Source organism: Erpetoichthys calabaricus, chromosome 9 (genome assembly GCF_900747795.2).
Source record: "Erpetoichthys calabaricus chromosome 9, fErpCal1.3, whole genome shotgun sequence".
Lineage (NCBI taxonomy): Eukaryota > Metazoa > Chordata > Cladistia > Polypteriformes > Polypteridae > Erpetoichthys > Erpetoichthys calabaricus.
The window spans coordinates 125,589,755-125,609,710 of NC_041402.2; the positions used below are offsets into that span (position 1 = coordinate 125,589,755).

Genomic DNA, 19,956 nt, shown 5'->3' on the forward strand with positions numbered 1-19,956 from the left:
AGGCATACCCAACAAATACTACAGTAAAAGATTGTTGGGAAGATTTAAATTGTAAAGTGTATAATTTTGGGTAGATTGGCAATGATCAAGCAAAAATCATAAATCTCTCTAGTGTTAGGTATGCTCCTAGTGTGGCACTATCAGTTACCCCTCCTTGGTTGTTTCCTTTACCAAAGATAGACCTGACTCTTCATAAAAGATTATTTAAATGTGGGACATAAGAATCAGCAAATATAGTTAATCAATGTGCACCTTCAACATTAGGGCATGACTAAAATACTGACACATACTCTCCATGCAGAGTAGAATTTTATGTTCCAAAACCTAATATTTCAGGCAGGAAAAGATTGACTGACAAAATGCAGTACACACCATAGGTATGGTGTCAATCTTACAAGCACTTTAGTATAGGATGTACGAACTCAAGAGTGTTAAAATATTTATCATCCTATTGGCTGTTGTGTTATTTGTTTACATCTTGATGTAACCCAAAAAATTGATTAAGAACAAAGGAACTGATGAAACACACTGAATCCAACTTTTTAGGAGGGACAAGGGAAAGAAACAAAAATAAGCTGCACCAATTAGAATTTGCTCATGAAATCAGTTGGTAAGAAAACCTGCAGTAACTGCCGTCCTTCATGAAAAGAATTTGACACATCTGCCTCTGGGGCTACACAGGGGCCAGAGGTCAGGGACAAAAGTGACACTGCAGTAATTCTGTGGTGGTGCTCTCAGAATAAGGTTTAAAGGCCACTTTTAACATTAGTATGGATTCAGAAGACAAGGCAGAGGCAATGCTTCATTAGCAGGAGGAACAGAGAACATGGTTGTAAAAGAGGAAGAGAGAGAGAGAGAGAGATAGCTTATGGCGCTTATTAGATGAACAAATGGATAAGCCAACTCACCAGACAAAAATGGTTTACTTATTGTTTGTCACCTGTAAGTTCGGTTCTCCATTTGTTATACCATTCTTGTGAATTCAGAACAATAAATATACAATAGCTGTCCAACAAGGGTAAACCTAGAAAATGGCCTCCAAACAATCATAGAGGGCAAAAGAGAGAGAGAGAGAGAGAGAAAGGGAGATGGAGATACCTTTATGTCCTTGGTATTATTTGTGGAGTATAAAGATGTCAATGGAGTAGAAAGATGTCAACAGGGCAAGATGTAGCTATTCTATATTTTTATGTAACTGAACGGTGTATTTATTTTGTTTTAAATTACTGTACACACTCTGCATGTCCCATGGAAAACTGGATACCTACGAATATAGTAACTGGGAATGAACTGAAAATAAAAAGAATCAAGCAAACAGTACTTAATCTTCTCTAACTTGAAGACAGTCTAATCCATTTTATATGCATTTTCTATTCCTTTCTCCTAACATAGAATACAAAATTATTACTCCAAAGTAAATGCTTTAAATTGTGAAGGAAGTATAGCAATTCCATTCATAGCCTGAAAATGGACTCCTCCATCTTTTTTTCAGGTTTCAAAAATCACCCATTTACACTTGGATGGCATGCCCTTTATTTATCTATCATTAGCTACAGCAGTAAGTTATTTAGTAAACTCGACTTGTGCGTTGTATTCATAGTTGGTACTATTTTTTAAATCAAGTTATTCAACTTTTAAACAATATTTCAATATCCTAAATATTTAAACTTTTTTTAGTATTCTTCTTCCTTATAGTGTCAGAAATCTGGATTCTATTTCCAGACCTGTTGTTGGCTGAGTGCAGTTTGCTAGTTCTCCCTGTGTTAATGTGGTTATGTAACACACCATATATTCTGATATCCTTCCACCAACCAAAGATTTTCATGTTGGGTCATCTGGTGATTTTAAACAGGCCTGCATTTAATGAGTGTTGATTAAGTTTGTGAGTGAGTATGTACTGTTTCCTGTCTTGTACTTGGTGCTATCTTGATAGGCCGCTACTCTCAAAGATCCTTTAATGGAAAAAATGGGTTAAGAAAATCAAACAATGTATTTTACTCTTTACTGATTTATCATGACTTAATCATAAAATGCAAAGATGAATTTCTTTGCAGTGAAGAAATTTTTAATCTCATCACATACAGCTTAGTAAGGATAAGTAAATCATAGGCTTCCAGGAAGCCACATGGGACTGTTCCTGGAGTTTCTGAATGGAAAACTCATTGCATATAACTTTGTATTGATTCATCAATTGATAAAGAAAAACAGCCCAACTAATGGATCTAGATTTTAATTAGTTCAGAATATTTATATCCATTACTGTAAATTTTAAAATGAAAATGAACTACCTTCAGAATTGAGCGTGATAAGGGTAACATTGTTTCCAACTGACTGCCCTGAGGTTTGGCCACTGTTAGATACGGAGTCACTTGTTTCGGACCCGCTCTCAACATCCTCATTATGGCTGTCTTCTGGTCCTGGAACTTTAACCAGGATGGTGTTTTGTCTACGTCCAGGAACAGTACTGATAAACAGAAGAGAGTAAAAAGAATGAGAGATAGGGAGGGAGGGAGAGAGAGAGAGACAGAGAGCGAGAGAGAGAGAGAGAAAGAGAGAGAGATAAGATACAGATTAAAAGTATAAACAGTTCAATTGTCTTTGTACATACAGCATTCTATATAAAACAGCCACTGAGGCCAAACCATATGAAACGATCCTGGACAGTTGGGATGGACACTGTAAAAAGACCAAAATCTCAATAACAACAGTACAAAGAAAAGATTTCTGGGCAGAGACTTGTATTTCCATTTCCCCCAAGAAAGTGTCTCACATTGTGAAGTGCATGAGAAGAGTTAAGGAGAGGTATCATTTCTATAACATTATAAAGGTCTAAGGTAGCAAATAAAAAAACAATGCCTGGTAATGTGACAGGATTGGCATTTGCAGGCTGCCCAACAGTAGTTCATAGAGTTAATGTGGGCTTCATGCTGTTTTGAAATAGTTACTAACTTGCTAAGAAGATTTTCCAGGGAGTCTGCTGCTCTAGGTATTAAATCCTCCTGCCCAGTCATCTTCGGTCGATCGTTACTCACAATCACGTTAGTCTGTGGCACCACACTGTATGAGAAAGATGCACGGAGTAAACAAACAGGAAGATGATGAGATATTATATTGTATTTGTGCCAGACATATATTGTTCAGGGGCATAGTTTCAATAATTGTTTCCACCTAACCCTTAGAGGTTCAAAATGAAAGTGAAAAGGTAAATACGGTTTCAACAATAGCTTATACCTTAAAACAGATGTTTTAAAATGTGTTTTTGGTGTCACAGAGGGCACAGGCAACAGTTTAAAAATGAAAGTTTCTTAGTGGTGCCTTTTTAAAACTGCTGCCACTAGGGTATACCAGTAGAGGATTAATTCTTTTAAGTTTTAAGTTTCACAGAAGAAGGAACAAACCTCAAAACACTGGCTAATTGTGTAAATCAGTGTTATTCCCTTTAAGTAAAAATAAAATGAAACATGTTGTTAACATAAAAATAATCTTTTTGTTAACTAATACTAGAATAAAAATGAAATCTGTCAAAAAACTAGAACTAAATGGAAATGAGAAAATGAAAACAAAACTAGTTTTTTATTTTAATTTAGATTTTCACAACATTAGTCTTTCTGCTTAATATATATTGGAGTGTGTAGTTATTATTTAAAACTGCACTGTCATATATTTGGTTAGGAACAAGCATTGCTTCGTGCACATGTACAGTTATCCCTTGCTGGAGTTGTTTGAATCTGTGGATTTCATTGGTCTTTTCATCTATCAGTCAGAATTGCCTTCTAGAACTGAGAGTGAATACTGAAGCCTCATCACTTGTCAATAACTTATTCTATGGAGTTTATTGTCCATAACTGACCATCAGACAGATGCCCCACTGACTACAAATGACAGGTAACTTAACTTAAATGAAAGGAGCTTAAATTAAAATCTGCCACGCATTACTTTGGAAGATACAGCTAAAAAGTATGAACATTAATTAAAGCCATGGAGGGTTAGTCAAACTTGACTAGCCACCGCTATGCTTCAGTTTCATCCAACATTCAAAATGAGAAGAAATGATGTCTTTATACGGCATGAAAGGTAGGAATTTTAGCCATTCAATCTTTTTTCTCACAGATATTCCTTGTTTATTGATGATACCTTTGCAGTGAAAGATTAAGCAGATATGTGTTATCAAATGAGCTGACCTTATACATACTGTATAAATTTTGCTTTAATCAGGTTATTAGTACCAATGTTTTAATGTGGGCAGTGTAGTGTGTCACGCACGCGTGATTAGGAGACAGTCGACAAAACCCACGGCGAGTAGACGGTCAAAAGACGGAGGCCTAAGAAAGGGTACTGACCTTTCTCTCTCTTTTTCCGCAGAAGCAAAGAAGAAAAGTAAACCGCTGTATCGTGGAGCCAAAATGGCCAAAGTGTATTACCGGCCCTCGTTGATGACGTTACGAACAAGTCAAAAACAAGATGTCACATCCCCCCTTTAATTTCCTGTAGCCATTTCTGATTCTGTATAAATACCCCCTATTTACTACATGAATTGTAAAATGCTTGGTTGAACCTTTTTGTTTCAGCTTTTTTTTGACCTGTCCGTTCCCCAAAACTTTATTTGTCTCTGTCGAATTTTCTTATCTTACAAGTGTTACAGAGCACATTCCTGTCATGTTATTGTGATGAACTTCAGAATGTTAAAAGCTTCATCGATCAGCAAATGGACTCCAGTAATCTTGATATATTTAGAATGACGGAGTATTTACTTTGCAGTGGTGTGGAGGTCTAGCACTTGAATGGTCGATGTCTGTCCAGCATATGGCTGTAAAACTGATAATTAAATCTTATATGTAAATGTAAAAAAACTGTGTTATTTGTTCATCATGTGATTGTAACATCAACATTTATATTCCTATATGTAAATGTAAAAAATTGTGTTATTTGTTCATGGCTTTCTTTTTTTCTCTGCTAGTTTCTTAATCTAATTCAAAACTTTTACTTTCAATAATTATTAGTATTTCATATTAGTTTGTATCCTGTGTTATTAATTAACAGCTTTGCTTATATTTCTATTGTGTTCCCTTGATTATTTGTGAAGTTTTATGAGCATGCAAAAGGTAAATGTATGATGATTACTGTTGTTCTTATTATTGCACGGTGCAATGAATACAGGTTTGATTGGTAACCTGGGTCCTCATGTATAATGGCGTGCGTAGAACTCACACTATAACATGGCGTACGCACAGAAAAATCCAGATGCAGGAATCTGTACGTACGCAAACTTCCATGTTCGTCCGCTACATAAATCCCGATCAGCGTGAAATGTAACGCACGTGCATGCGCCTTCTGTCCCGCCCCAACTCCTCCCAGAATTACACCTCTTTGAATATGCAAATCAATATAAATAGCCTTCTGTGAAAAGACAATGGGAAAAGCACGGGGGAAAATATAAGAATTTTAGCGAATACCAAGTGGAGGCAAAGAAAAAATGTACTATTTGTTGGTTTAAACAGTGGTATAATCAACAAAAGGAAGTTGATCGAGTGAGAGTGTCAGAGAAACTTGAAAGCTCAAGTTCACAAAGTCGCACAGTGCCCGAAATAAAAAAGAAGTCACATATCAAAGTAGACGTGAAATGGCGAGTCGTAGCCCACCGTCTGACTGTCATATGAAAGCTTATTAGGGTACAGACGAAAAAAATAGGCACACAGTGGGAAAAAAGCACGAAATGTCAACTTTAATCTCGAAATTTCCACTTTAATCACATAGTTTATTTTGCCATTAAAGTAGAACATCAGAAACTTCATCTTAAAATCGTTTGATTTACTAGTTTCTCAAATCCCATTGTAACTAAAGTAGCACGTTAAATGCTTTGTTCTGTATTTGATCTTCTATGTGCTCTGTGTGTGAATCACTACCTGCTTCTTAAACGGGCTTTCTCTTTCTCCAACAGGACACATAATCCATTACAGCTCTCTGAATAATTAAAATACTGAGATGTATACGTGATATCTTTTTCATGATGATAGGAATGAAAGCATGTTATTAAACATGGGAACACAGTGGCGCAGTGCTTGTTCATGTCTCACACAAGAGGCTTGCTGCGCCATGCGCAACCTTCGAAGAAATAATTTATTACAGAAGTACTGTCTCTTTCAAACGTACTAACCTCCAATTCCTGTCCTTACTTTTCTTTCTCCAAATACCCAATCACCACACTATCAACTCTGTAATAGATGTGAAGCCATTTGTAAGCTTAGAACGCCGATTCTTAAAAACTTTTAAGGAACATTGAAATATCTTCGTAGTACATGTTGTGACAGTTTAAGGTCTCTGTGACCCCTTTAACCCTCAGACCAGACGTCAGACACCAGATAAAAGTTCAAAGATTAATATTTATTATAATAATAAAGTACACAAAGCACCACTACTCTACACTACTCTAATAATTAATAAACAATAATCAATCAATACAATAATCCTCCACACTCCCAGATGTGTTGCCACCCTTCCACCCAGCTCAGCTCAACGTCTGGACTTTCCAATGGTCCTTTTATATTCCCTGACCAGGAGGTGTTCCTGTCCAACAATCCACAAGTCCTTATGACTTCCAGGTCAGGGTAAAAGTCCTTTTCCTCAACCCGGAAGCACGTTGTTTCTTCTTGTCATGTGATCATGACGCACTTCTGGGTTATAGGGCACGTAAGAGTCCTTGAGCCTCCCTGCAGCGTCCTCTGGTGGGTCCCATGGTATCCAGCAGGGTTGGGAATAAAAACTCCATTGTCCATAATTCCCTGCTGGTCTTCGGGGCACTTCCATGCTACAGGGAGGGCTCCATCTAGCGGCCTGGGGGTGTTGGCCGGGGTAAATGGCCGGCCATCCCTCACAATGTTTAATTATTCTATCCGTCTATCCTTCCAGTGTCGCGTCAGCACCAGCAAGAATACAACGCAATGCAGGAACAATCCCTGAACTAGCTAGTGCCGCGGCACCATGTCCTCACATGTTTAATTATTAACAATGCAGACTATTTAATTGAAGTTAAAGTTTTATCTGTATAATATAATCAACATATTTTGCTGCATTTCATCTTAAAAATGATATCGTCATCATATGTAAATGCGCGCTTTATAAAGTGGCGCAGGTTGTGCAATATTATAACTGTAGTGCAAGTTTAAAGTGAGGTAATTGTACTTATAAGTTGTACTTATAAGTACAAACAGTTCTACAAGGAGCACTTGATGGACTGAGTGAGTGCGTTTATAGTTCTTGGGATGAAACTTTTTCTAAACCGCGATGTCCGTACAGGAAAGTCTCTGAAACGTTTTGCTTCATGCTGTATACCGATAATTCTCTTTCCAATTAGCTGCTGCTGTGATTCCCCACTCAGATACAGTGATATAAATACTCCGAGTGGTGCAGTGAGAGTAATATGGAAAAAGATGATCTGCTGTGGCAACCCTTAATGGGAGCAGCTAAAAGAAGAAGAAGATGCATTGAGAGTAACAACGCTAAAGCAGTTATGGTATTTGGAATACTATGGCTATTCCCTGGACCATTATATTGCTGCAGGTTAATTACAATCAGATGCATTACACTAATAAACAATATGCAGTTAGTTTCAGTGTATTTATAAAGCCGCGACAGGAATGTGGATCTAAGAAAGAAACGGTGACCACACAGGAACAGTAGCACTGCTTTGACGCTGGGTGCCAGTATGGAGTTTGCATGTTCTCCCCTTGTGCGTTTAGCCTGTGTGTGCATAACTTTAGTTATTGTTCAATAGCTGAATATTTAAAGTGTGTTATTAAGCACTCTCAATATCCAAAATATGTTTACTCCTACATTTACTGTTAAATAACATCCTCCCAGTTTAGGCCACAGGGAGCTACCCAGGTTTTGCATGATGCTTATTAAGTGAAACATTTGTGATGTTGCTATAACAGATGTTCAGTCTTTAAAGTAACGGTAAATGCTATACTTGTAGAAATGCAGTATATACAAGGAAAAACTTTAATCTCTAATTCTGCTATTATTGTTATTAACACAGTTCCAGTGGTAACAGTATTTACAAAAAAATGGCAAAGTAGGATTTATCTGAAAAAATAATACACTTTCAACGGTTTTGAACCTGGTAGCTGACATATAGTCTGCATTAGGAGATATCAAAAATAAATATAAAATAACAGTAAATATGTATGGTGATCTTACTGCTTACAAAAGGAATTTCAAAAATAAAGAAATTGTTTTTAAATAACCATCTGGTTAAACTTGTTTTAGGTTAATGTAATAAATGACTAGTGTTGACCAGCGAATGTGTCATTTGCAACAAATTTGTTATGCTTGCGTTAGCCCTAAGTCTAAGAGAACTTTTTTCCCCAGTGCCCCATAATACTTTGTTAGGCCAGCGTGACATCACCCTGTGCTGTAACAGCCAACATTGGCTGATCATTTGCATTTTAGACTCTGTGGAACTTAGTGGTAGTGTAAGTAATGTAGGTTCTCAAAATTTTATTTTTAGACAAGGAGGCACGTTCCCTATGCATGCATAATTGGCCACACAAAAATAAAAAACAAACCCTGAAGGAGCCTGATGCCCATCCAAAACACAGGAGACTCTATGAAATAATAATTATAACAGAAGATGTATTACTATTTACAAGATGTTTCTGTCTTGTTGTTAGAATAATAAGTATAAAGCATCAGCACAGACAGTTTGGAGTGCCTTCAGCATGACTTCAAAAAATAGAATGAGCCAACGGCTTTATTTTTTTCTTAATGATTTGTTATGCCTCATGCCTTCTAACGCACAGCACAACCTTGCAGCTGGACATATAGTAGGTCATGGACCAAGATCAGTGGTGAGGAGTAATGAGACACAGACAGAAAAATAGAATTTAATCACACAAACTATGTTTCTTTATTTACAGTGCCCCAATATATTGTTCTTTACCTTAATAAACCCCTCCCCCATGTCCTTTAACTGGGGGAAGCCCCCCCCCCCTTTCACCTGGCAATAAAACCTACAGGGGACCACCTCTCTTCAACTGGCAGTAAACCTCACAATGGATCAACTCCATCTTGAACTGGTAGCAGGGGACTACCCGCTATTCAGTTGCCACTAAAAAAAGTATAAAAATCTTTCCCCTGGAGATAGTCATTGATTCTCTGCAACCCTGCACGTGCCTCTCTGAAGTCTCCAGCAAGCTTTCTCATGCATTATTGCTTTTCCCAGGACCATAAACTTTTAAGGGTGTCATTTAATTAATAAGCCTTTCTCACTTCACAGCCCCTCAGACTACACAGGATTCCAGCAATTCGTCTGTCCCTCGATGCCCTCTATTTTTGGCAGTATTCCCATGCACACTGAAACCTCCCATTGCTGCATCTTCTCCCCTGCTTAAAATGTAAGTGCTTTTGTCTGCTATTAACAACTTACACAAAAACAAATGGGCTATAAATTAGTTAAATATTCTTTATACCATGATGTGACATCCTATCATTACTGAGACCATGTGAATAAACAGCGAACTGTATATATTTTACAATCCATGTGCAAAATGTATATGTCTTGTGGTCTGTGTAACTCACGTGTAGTGTAGGGTTTGTTTAAAGTAAAGCATACAAGGCCATTTCACTCAGGTAACAGCTAGATGGACTGAGCAGAGACACATTACTATTCAATACCAACTTAAAAGTACGAAATGCACTCAAAAAACTAAAGTACAATCTACAGACAATCTCCAGATAAGTAAAATAATAATAAGTAGGAATCCGAATGTGTGATAAGAAGAGCTAGCATGTGTAACATTAAGGTCATCATGTTTGCTCTGAAAAGCACAAAACTGCTTTTAAGGAGGAGAGATCATTACCAGAAGGGACAGGCAAAAAAATAGGCAAAACACTGCATCAAAGATATGCGTATTGCTAAACTGTACAAGCTTTTACAGGGAAGCTGTATTAATTATAACACTAATGATAAATCGCATTAGTAAACAAATATTATATGTGATTTATTTTTTGATTTATATTGTTAAATGTAAGTTCTGCGTCACAAAATACTTCAGTCAGAACCAGTGGGATCTGCAAACTCCATTTCCAAAAAAGATGGGACACTTTCTAAAAATGCAATAAAAATGTAATGCCTCTGTCCCAACTTTTTGGAGTGTGTTGCAAGCATCAATTTCTGAATTTGTTTATGTTTAACAAACAGAATTAAGTTTATCGGTGAAAACACTAAAAATCTTTTCTTTGTCCTTTTGCCTGCTAAATAAAGGTTCAAGTGAATTACCAAATTACAGATTTTAGTTTTTATTGCAATTGCAAATGGTAAACTCTTAGTTCAACCACAATTAATTTAAATGATAATTTGTTATTAAAAAAAATAACATTTGTACATTCTGTTGAACATTCTATTCAATAATGTAAGTAAATTGCCTTTCATTGGGTTGCAATGTACTGGTATTCCTAAAGTTCAGTTCTGGATTCAAGAAGAGCCAAAATAAAACTTTTATTGATTGATTAATTTTTGGCAGAATTATTCAAGTAAAACCAATTGCCAAGAAACTGAAGATATCACACAAAGGCATCTTTTAATATGTTGAGAAAAGCAGTAAACTGGATCTAGCCAGGATAAAAAAGTAGGGGAAGTCCAAGATGCATAACTGCATAAGTGGGTAAGTCAATATCTGTAGTTTGGGAAACAAAAGACTTACAGGTTCCCAAATTGGTTTCTTCCTGAAGTATATGCCAAATATCACAGTCATCCATAACAGAGAAAAGATGATTCAAGGATACTGACCATAATACATTTTTTCAGTCAGCCTACATCCAATGCCTGTGTTCTTTCACCTTTGATACCTTTTATTTTATTTGCTACTTTCAAAGATAACCTTTTCTTTGAAACTCTAATTCTAAGGCCAGCATCACAGAATCATCTTTTCATCTAACTGCAGATGACATGTCATGAAACAAACCAAATGAGCAACAGTGAGGGGAGCCAATGTACCCACTGGCATGAAACAGTCTCCAATGATGCACTGGCTGTAGGAATGTATAAAAGCTTCCTGGTAACCATTGGCAATAACTCTAAACCATGGGACTTCCACCAAATCAGTGGTGGTCACTCTTCTGCTTGAATAGATGACAATGAAAGATAGCTTAAATGTATGACACATATAATCCAAGTAAAACCTGCGTTCACTTCTGTCTGTGCAGCTACTATTTACAAATATATAATTACAAGGGCTGAGAATCAAATAAAAAAAAATAACTAATTGCATAAAATTAAATTAATCGTGATTAATTGCATTTAACATTAAACCATGTAATTATAAAGTTAATACATAAAATACACACTGAATAATAAATTTAATGTAGAATGAACACAAAGGAATTAAAAAAAATAATGGGATAGTTTAAAATTAAACAATGACAATAAACCTAAACTTTTAACAAAATACTACTTGAGCAAGTACAACCTGAATTTGAATGCCTTTCTAAAAGGCAAGTTAATGAAAAGGCAATAAAAAAACGAAGCCTATGTATTAATTATGAAATTGGCATAGCATATGAGACAAAAAGTAAAAATCAAATGATCGAAACGACTGTAGAATTTGAATGTACTGCTGAAGACGGATTTAATTGTCCAACCCCTTCAGACAGTTTAGCACATGTATAAATTTAATGCTTTTATGGTTGGTCGAATCATGGTGTGCCTTGAGGGTTTTTGGATAACAAAAAGTGTGCCACCACAGAAAATGGCTAGAAAACACTGCTCTACCTACACCTTTTCTTCATAGCTGCTATCTCACTTAAAAACGGACACAATGCATTACTTGGATGGTTATGTTGCATTCTTTGTATAAATTAGTGAAGATACTGCAAAATTGAATGATGGGTAAGGATATTCATTACACTTCTATTTCATACAATTTTGTCATTATATTAGGGCAGTCAGCACTGTAAGCTGCCTTGGCAAGTTAATTAAATACAGAGGTACTAGAGACTTACAGTCATATGAAAAAGTTTTGGAACCCCTCTTAATTCTTTGGATTTTTGTTTATCATTGGCTGAGCTTTCAAAGTAATAACTTCCTTTTAATATATGACATGCCTCATGGAAACAGTAGTATTTCAGCATTGACATTAAGTTTATTGGATTAACAGAAAATATGCAATATGCATCATAACAAAATTAGACAGGTGCATACATTTGGGCCCCCCAACAGAGATATTACATCCATACTTAGTTGAACCTCCTTTTGCAAATTTAACAGCCTCTAGACGCCTCCTATAGCCTTTCATCAGTGTCTGGATTCTGGATTGAGGTATTTTTGACCATTCTTCCATACAAAATCTTTCCACTTCAGTTAAATTTGATGGCTGCCGAGCATGGACAGCCTGCTTCAAATCATCCCATAGATTTTCGATGATATTCAAGTCAGGGGACTGTGACGGCCATTCCAGAACATTGTACTTCTCCCTCTGCATGAATGCCTTTGTAGATTTCAAACTGTGTTTTGGGTCATTGTCTTGTTGGAATATCCAAACCCCTGCGTAACTTCAACTTTGTGACTGATGCTTGAACATTTTCCTGAAGAATTTGTTGATACCGAGTTAAATTCATCCGACCCTCGACTTTAACAAGGGCCCCAGTCCCAGAACTAGCAACACAGCATGATGGAACCTCCACCAAATTTGACAGTAGATAGCAGGTGTTTTTCTTGGAATGCAGTGTTCTTTTTCCACCATGCAAAGTGCTTTTGTTATGACCAAACAACTAAATTTTTGTCTCATCAGTCCAAAGCACTTTGTTTCAAAATGAATCTGGCTTGTCTAAATGAGCACTTGCATACAACAAGCATCTCTGTTTGTGGCGTGAGTGCAGAAAGGGCTTCTTTCTCATCACCCTGCCATACAGATATTCTTTGTGCAAATTGCGCTGAATTGTAGAACGAAGTACAGACACACCATCTGCAGCAAGATGTTCTTGTAGGTCTTTGGAGGTGATCTGTGGGTTGTCTGTGACCATTCTCACAATCCTGCGCATATGCCACTCCTGTATTTTTCTTGGCCTGCCAGACCTGGATTTAATAGAAACTGTGCCTGTGGCCTTCCATTTCCTGATTTCATTCCTTACAGTTGAAACTGACAGTTTAAACCTCTGAGATAGCGTTTTGTAGCCCTACCCTAAACCATGATACTGAACAATCTTTGTTTTCAGATCTTTTGAGAGTTGCTTTGAGGATCCCATGCTGTCACTCCTCAGAGGAGAGTCAAAAGGAAGCACAACTTGCAATTGGCCACCTTAAATATCTTTTCTCATGATTGGACACACCTGTCTATGAAGTTCAAGGCTTAACAAGCTAATCCAACCAATTTGGTGTTGTAAGTAATCAGTTTTGAGCAGTTACATACATTCAAATCAGCAAAATTACAAGGGTACCCAAATTTTTGCATAGCCAGTTTTTCACATTTGATTTAATTGCATACAACTAAATACTGCTTTACTAAAATTTGTTCGGAAAACACCCCAGTATTCAGATGTTCCTAGGAAATGAAAGACAATACCACTTTTATCTTTTTTGTTGAAAATAGAGTAAATCATTATGCAGGCTCCTTTAGAATAGAAAACAAAGAAAAAAAAAGGTTACGAATTTAATTTCTTCCACACATACACATATATGCATATAATTATAATTAAAAACTTAAGCAAAGTGGCTGACAAGAGAAAAGGATGTATAATTATGGTACCAGTATCATTGAAAGCGGATCAGTCAGCAGGTAATACTCTTCTTGCCATGCCATGACAGGATGATATGATCATGTTTCAAAAAAGTGTTGGGATCAGCTTTATTAACTCTTTTTCTGCTTCCTCTGTATTGGTGAAGATGTAATGTGTATCTTGAATATCCACTTTCAATTTGGTAGGATACAAGAGGCTGTATCTGATATCGGCTTTCCATAACTGCTGTTTAATGTTGCAAAAAGCGGCACGTTTAGCAGCTGTTGAGGGTGAGAAATCAGGGAAAATACGAATATGATTATTTTCAAATATAATCTGTTGTTTCTGTCTGAGAAGTGACATTACATTAAGCTTAAATTGTAATCTCTCGAAGCACACAACAAGAGTCCTACGTTTAGAGGTATTTGATCCCTGTATGCGATAAGCTGCTGCTGTCTTGGTGTCTGATTTAAAGCCCTCTCCAATTATTTTTGAGAATAGATCAGCTACGGATTTCACTGGTTTTGGACTTTCACGATTCTCAGGTAGACCATCGATTCTAATATTATTCCTTCTGCATCCATCTTCCAGAGCAGCAAGTCTGTCTCCGAGTTTTCTGCTTTTGGAATTCGCAGCTGTTGCTTCTCCATCAGCGGTAGATGCCAAATGTTCAGTTGTTTCAATTCGAGATGTGAATGTCTGCTTAACGTCTTCCAGCTGATCAGCAAGTTCTCTTAGTTTAGACACATTTTCCTGAATGTGTACCTCAATTTTTCCCAGCATACCCTTAAAAGCTGCATCAAAGCGATTGTATACACTTTTTTCCAAGTCTTTATTATCCTGCCGTAGCTCCTGCAGCTCCAGCTGCAGCTTCTCATTTGTCTTCTCGCTTGTCTTGAGCAAACCATTTATTTCTTTCTTTATATTTTTCTGAATGTCTTTCTTGAGCTCATTTATGGCCGTGGCTATTGTTGCGATCATTACCTTCAGTTCAGACAGATCATTATGGCTTTTGTGCTCTGCAGGCGAAGTGGCGAGCCCTATTACAGCCGATGCTTCCGGCTCGCGAGGAGTAGATGAAAGCGCGGACTGCAAGGCCATTTCCAGTTTCAAGTGATCTTCTGGAATCGGCAAGTTATTGTGACCTGCATTACTTGCATATTCGCTCCCATTTTTGCTGTCAACAGGAGATGATGCAGGAGCGGGGTCCTGGGGAGTCTGTGCTTTCACCTGTCTGTTCCAGGTCAGTCTCTGAAAGGCTGTACCTTGCACTTGCGCTTAATGCCTGTCTAGATCTAGATGTAGCTTTAGATTTATTTTCTGTTTCTTTCTGCCCCCTTTTCTTGCTGCTCATGTTTATATACTGTAATAGAAACTCCACAGGTTGGGTAAATACAGGATACCTCGGGGTAATAAGAAATAAGAGAAAAAAATAATAAGGGGGGGGGGGAGAAAGAGAGCAAGCTATATCTAATCTATCCTTTTAATCCTTATAATTATAATTACCAACGTAACAATAGGCTGCATGGCAATAACTCCTGGGAAAATTGGAAATTAAGGTCAAAGTTGTCTCACTTCCAGTCAAGACTACAGAATGACATCAAAAATTCAGAATTAATGTCTCCATGATGTAACAGTTAACTTTGTGAGCTGGAATATTAAAGGCCTCAAACACGAATTAAAGAGAAAGAAAGTACTTTCTCACCTAACAGGTCTAAATGCTAAAATATTATTTTTACAGGATACCCACTTATTAAGCAAGGATCAGTTACAGCTGCAAAAAGACTGGACTGGCCAAATGTTCCATTCCAGCTTTATAAAGAAACTAGAGGTGTGGGAATTCTTATACATAGAACAGTCTCATTTGTGGTATCAGATGTAGTATCTGATCCTGAAGGGAGATATGTGATTGTCATGGGCAATTTATTTAACTTTAAAGTGATTTTGATAAATGTTTATGCACCAAATATGGATGACAGTGAATTCATGCAAAATGTATTTACATCCATTTCCAATGTGAACACTCATAACATTATAATGGCTGGGGACTTTAATTGTGTTTTAAATCCAAACTTAGATAGGTCTCCTGTCACAGGGGTGATGACAAGAACTTTACAGAATTTATATCAAAACAGATCATTTTTTTTCTAGAGACAAATATATCCTCAGAGGTCTCTGCAGGAATACTCTGGGAAACCCTGAAGGCCTTCTTAAGAGGACAGATTATCTCATATCTTTCCCATAGAAATAAATTAGAAACCAAGAAGGTATCAGAGCTAATCAGCGAAATTACTAGAATAGATGAAGAACATGCCAAGTGTCCAAGTGAGGCTCTTCATAGGAAAAGGCAGGCTCTGCATTCAGAGCTCAACCTCTTAACAACTAAAGAAACTGAACAACTCATTTTTAAATCAAGACATCATTATTATGAACATGAAGAGAAAAGCTAATACTGTTAGCTCAACAAATCCACACGCAAGAAGTTCGCAATGCAATCCCAGCAATAACCAAAACAAACGGAGACAAAATAATTGACCATAAAATATAATGCACACATTTAGAGACTACTATAAATCCTTATATTCTACTGAGTTTAAAGAAAACAACACACAATCTAATGTATTTCTAGATGCATTACAGATACCACAAATACAGTAGATACTGTTAGTGCAGAGGAATTGGATAAACCTTTGGCACTATCAGAATTACTAGATGTTATAAAGTCACTTCAGAGTGGGAAAGCAGCAGGCTCTGATGGTTACCCTGTCCAATTTTTTAAGAAATTCTCCACTCAGCTAGCTCCCCTTTTATTAGCAACATTTACAGAAGCTAGAGACAATCATATTCTACCTCAAACTTTTCACCAAGAATTAATCACCGTCTTTCCTAAACAAAATGAGGACTTATTACAATGTGCATCATACAGACCAATTTCATGTCTGAATAATGATGTTAAGATACTCTCCAAGGTCTTAGCTAGAAGGATGGAGAAAGTACTGCCTTCGGTAATATCACAAGATCAATCTGGATTTATTAAAGGCCGACACTTAGCTTCCAATCTTGGATGCCTGTTTAATGTAATATATTTACCCGCAAAGTCAAACACACCAGAGATATTATTATCGTTGGATGCAGAAAAAAGCATTTGATATGACTGAATGGAACTACCTTTTCACTACATTAGAGAAATTTGGGTTTGGCCCGAACATTTGTGCATAGATCAAACTACTGTATACCAATCCAGAAGCTTCAGTTTGTATTAACAACATTAATTCAGACTACTTTAAACTAGAATGTGGTACCAGACAAGGATGCCCCTTGTCACCACTACTTTTTGCAATCGCCATTGAGCCACTGGCAGTTCACTGTCGAAATGCTTATCAGATAAAGGGGATTATCAGAAAAGGACTTGAAAAGAAAATTTCTCTATATGCAGGCGATATTGTACTGTATATATCAGACCCAAAAAACACTGTGCCTGCAGTCCAAACGGCACTTACAGAATTTTCAAAGATTTCTGGTTTCAGAATTAATTTGAATAAAAGTGTGCTATTCCCAGTGAATCCTCAAGCATACAATATTAGATTGGACACCTTCCCTTTTACCATTGCAGAACAGTTTAAATACCTAGGTGTAAATATCACAAGTAAATATAAAGCTCTGTATCAACAAAATTTTGCCATCTGTATGGAAAAAATTAAGCAAGTCTTGCATAGATGGTCAACCCTTCATCTCACTCTAGCTGGTAGAAATAATGTTGTTAAGATGAATATCCTTCCTAAGCTTCTCTTTTTACTTCAAAACATTCCAATATACATCAATAAATCATTTTTTAAGCAATTAGATTCAACAATAACCTCATTTATTTGGAATTTAAAACATGTATCCAAAGAGCAACCCTACAAAGATCTAAGGCAGAAGGTGGCATGGCTCTACCTAACTTTCAGTTTTATTACTGGGCAGCAAACTTACAAGCTATAAAAACCTGGACATGGACACAAATAGATGAACATACACAAGCTTGGTCCGCAATAGAAATAAAATCCTGCAGTACTTTTTTATATTCCCTGCTTTGTGCCCCTTTAAATGCAAGTTATAACAAATATACTAACAACCCAATTGTGCTTCACTCACTCAGAATATTGAACCAATGTAGGAAGCATTTTAAGATAAAGAAGTTTTTATCTGTGGTACCTCTGCACGAGAACCACCTTTTTCAACCCTCACAAACATATGCAGTTTTTAATATCTGGAAAACATTTGGGATTAAATCACTTAGAGATCTGTACATAGACAACGTCTTTGCATCCTATAAACTTTTACATTCCAAATGTAACTTTCCAGCAACACATTTCTTTCACTATCTTCAAATTAGAAACTTTGTTAAACAGAACCTGCCCGATTTTTCTCATCTCCCACCTTCCTCTATGCTGGAAAAAATATTGCTCAGTTTCGAGGACTCAGACAGCATTTCTGCAATATATAAAACCATTTTACAGTCCCTCCCTTTCGAAGATCTAAGAGGACAGTGGGAAAAGGATCTCTCACTCAACATATCAGAAAAGGAGTGGAAGGTAACAATGCAGATAATTTACTCAAGCTCCATAAGCGCAAAGGATACAATTATTCAACTTAAAATTATATATTGAGCACATCTGTCTCGTTTAAAATTGTGCAAAATGTTTCCATGGCAAGATCCAACCTGCGAACGCTGCAATCAAGCTCCAGCCTCACTGGGTCACATGTTTTGGGCCTGCACCAAATTAACATCAGTCAGTCAGTCATTATCCAACCCGCTATATCATAACACAGGGTCACAGGGGTCTGCTGGAGCCAATCCCAGCCAGTACAGGGCACAAGGCAGGAACAAATCGCCGGGCAGGGCGCCAGCCCACCATAGGGCACATGCACACACACACCCACACACTAGGGACAATTCAGGATCGCCAGTGCACCTAACCTGCATGTCTTTGGACTGTGGGAGGAAACCAGAGCAACCGGAGGAAACCCACGCAGACACGGGGAGAACATGCAAACTCCACGCAGGGAGGACCTGGGAAGCAAACCCAGGTCTCCTTACTGCGAGGCAGCAGTGCTACCCACTGCGCCACTGTGCCGCCCCAAATTAACATCATTCTGGACCAAAATCTTTAAATGCCTTTCAGGCAGCCTTGGTGTCACAATCCCAGCTAACCCAGCTGTGTTTGGTGTACTTCCAGATGGGCTTAAACTGGAGGAGAACAAACAAACTGAATTTGCCTTTACTACACTATTGGCACGTAGACTTATCTTGCTCAACTGGAAGAACCCTAACTCTCCTCTTTTAAGTCAGTGGGTAACTGATGTTTTATACTATTTGAAATTGAAAAAAATCTAATTCTGACTTAGAGGATCTATGCATAACTTTTTCAAAACCTGGCAGGATCTAATCAATAACATTTTAGATTAAGCTCTTAAAGCACTGAGGAAGCAGATTCTCATCCAATTTCTTTTTATTCTCCATTTATCTTTATCTGCTTATTAAACTTATCAATTTACTTATTTTTACTAGCTTTAAGTTTTACTCAGTTGGCCATGCTCTCTTTCTCAGGGGTAGGGGTTGATTTGTTTTCAATCCTATTTTTGTCAAAATTGATCTATTTGTATGGAATGCTTACAATAAAATCAATAAAAAAAAAAAAATAAAATAAAATATTATGCAGGCTGAGAGGGGTTAGTGCCATTCAAAGATAAATACATTATTTAGCACTTTTTATTTGATATGACATGGATTCGATCTTCTCACAGAAACATGTAATTAAAAAAAAGAAGAGTGTCATTTTTACCTTCGCCAATTTTCTCAAACATTGCACAAGGACTTTCCAGACACTCCCCTGTACCCATGACATTATGTATAAATCAAGAACATGAACACCAGTGCTACGTATTAACATGTAGCGTATCATTGTGATCTGCATAATGTGAAATGTTAACCATTTAAGTGAAAAATATATTTTGTAAAATTTTTAAAGCTAACATATTTAATATGGTACTGGATGTGTATGTAATTCTTTATGTACACACTAAACCCACTAGTGCTACTGTTTCATAATGTCAAAAAAAAAAAAAATGAAAATGACGTCTGGACCAAAGTACTGCCTGAGGTGTTTGCTTCATTACCAGCCCAGGATGCGAAAATATTTTTTAACGCATTAACACTAGAATCCCTGAAGCCGAAGAAAAAAATTCTATCGCACCTCCTTATCA

General features: G+C 37.0%; 1 protein-coding gene across 4 annotated transcripts in view; it reads right to left on the minus strand.

The window, feature by feature from the left end:
- The window catches only part of LOC114658096 (protein BANP-like), a 283,298-nt gene that overhangs the window by 114,940 nt on the left and 148,402 nt on the right, over positions 1-19,956 (minus strand). For 2 of the 4 annotated variants that reach the window (XM_051931466.1, XM_051931465.1), the window contains exons 6-7: positions 2,950-3,057; positions 2,289-2,464 (exon numbers count right to left, since the gene is read on the minus strand). In XM_051931466.1, coding sequence (XP_051787426.1) covers positions 2,289-2,464; positions 2,950-3,057 — 284 coding nt within the window. The remainder of the gene's footprint in view (positions 1-2,288; positions 2,465-2,949; positions 3,058-19,956) is intronic. The other 2 variants (XM_051931469.1, XM_051931468.1) reach the window with 1 other exon arrangement.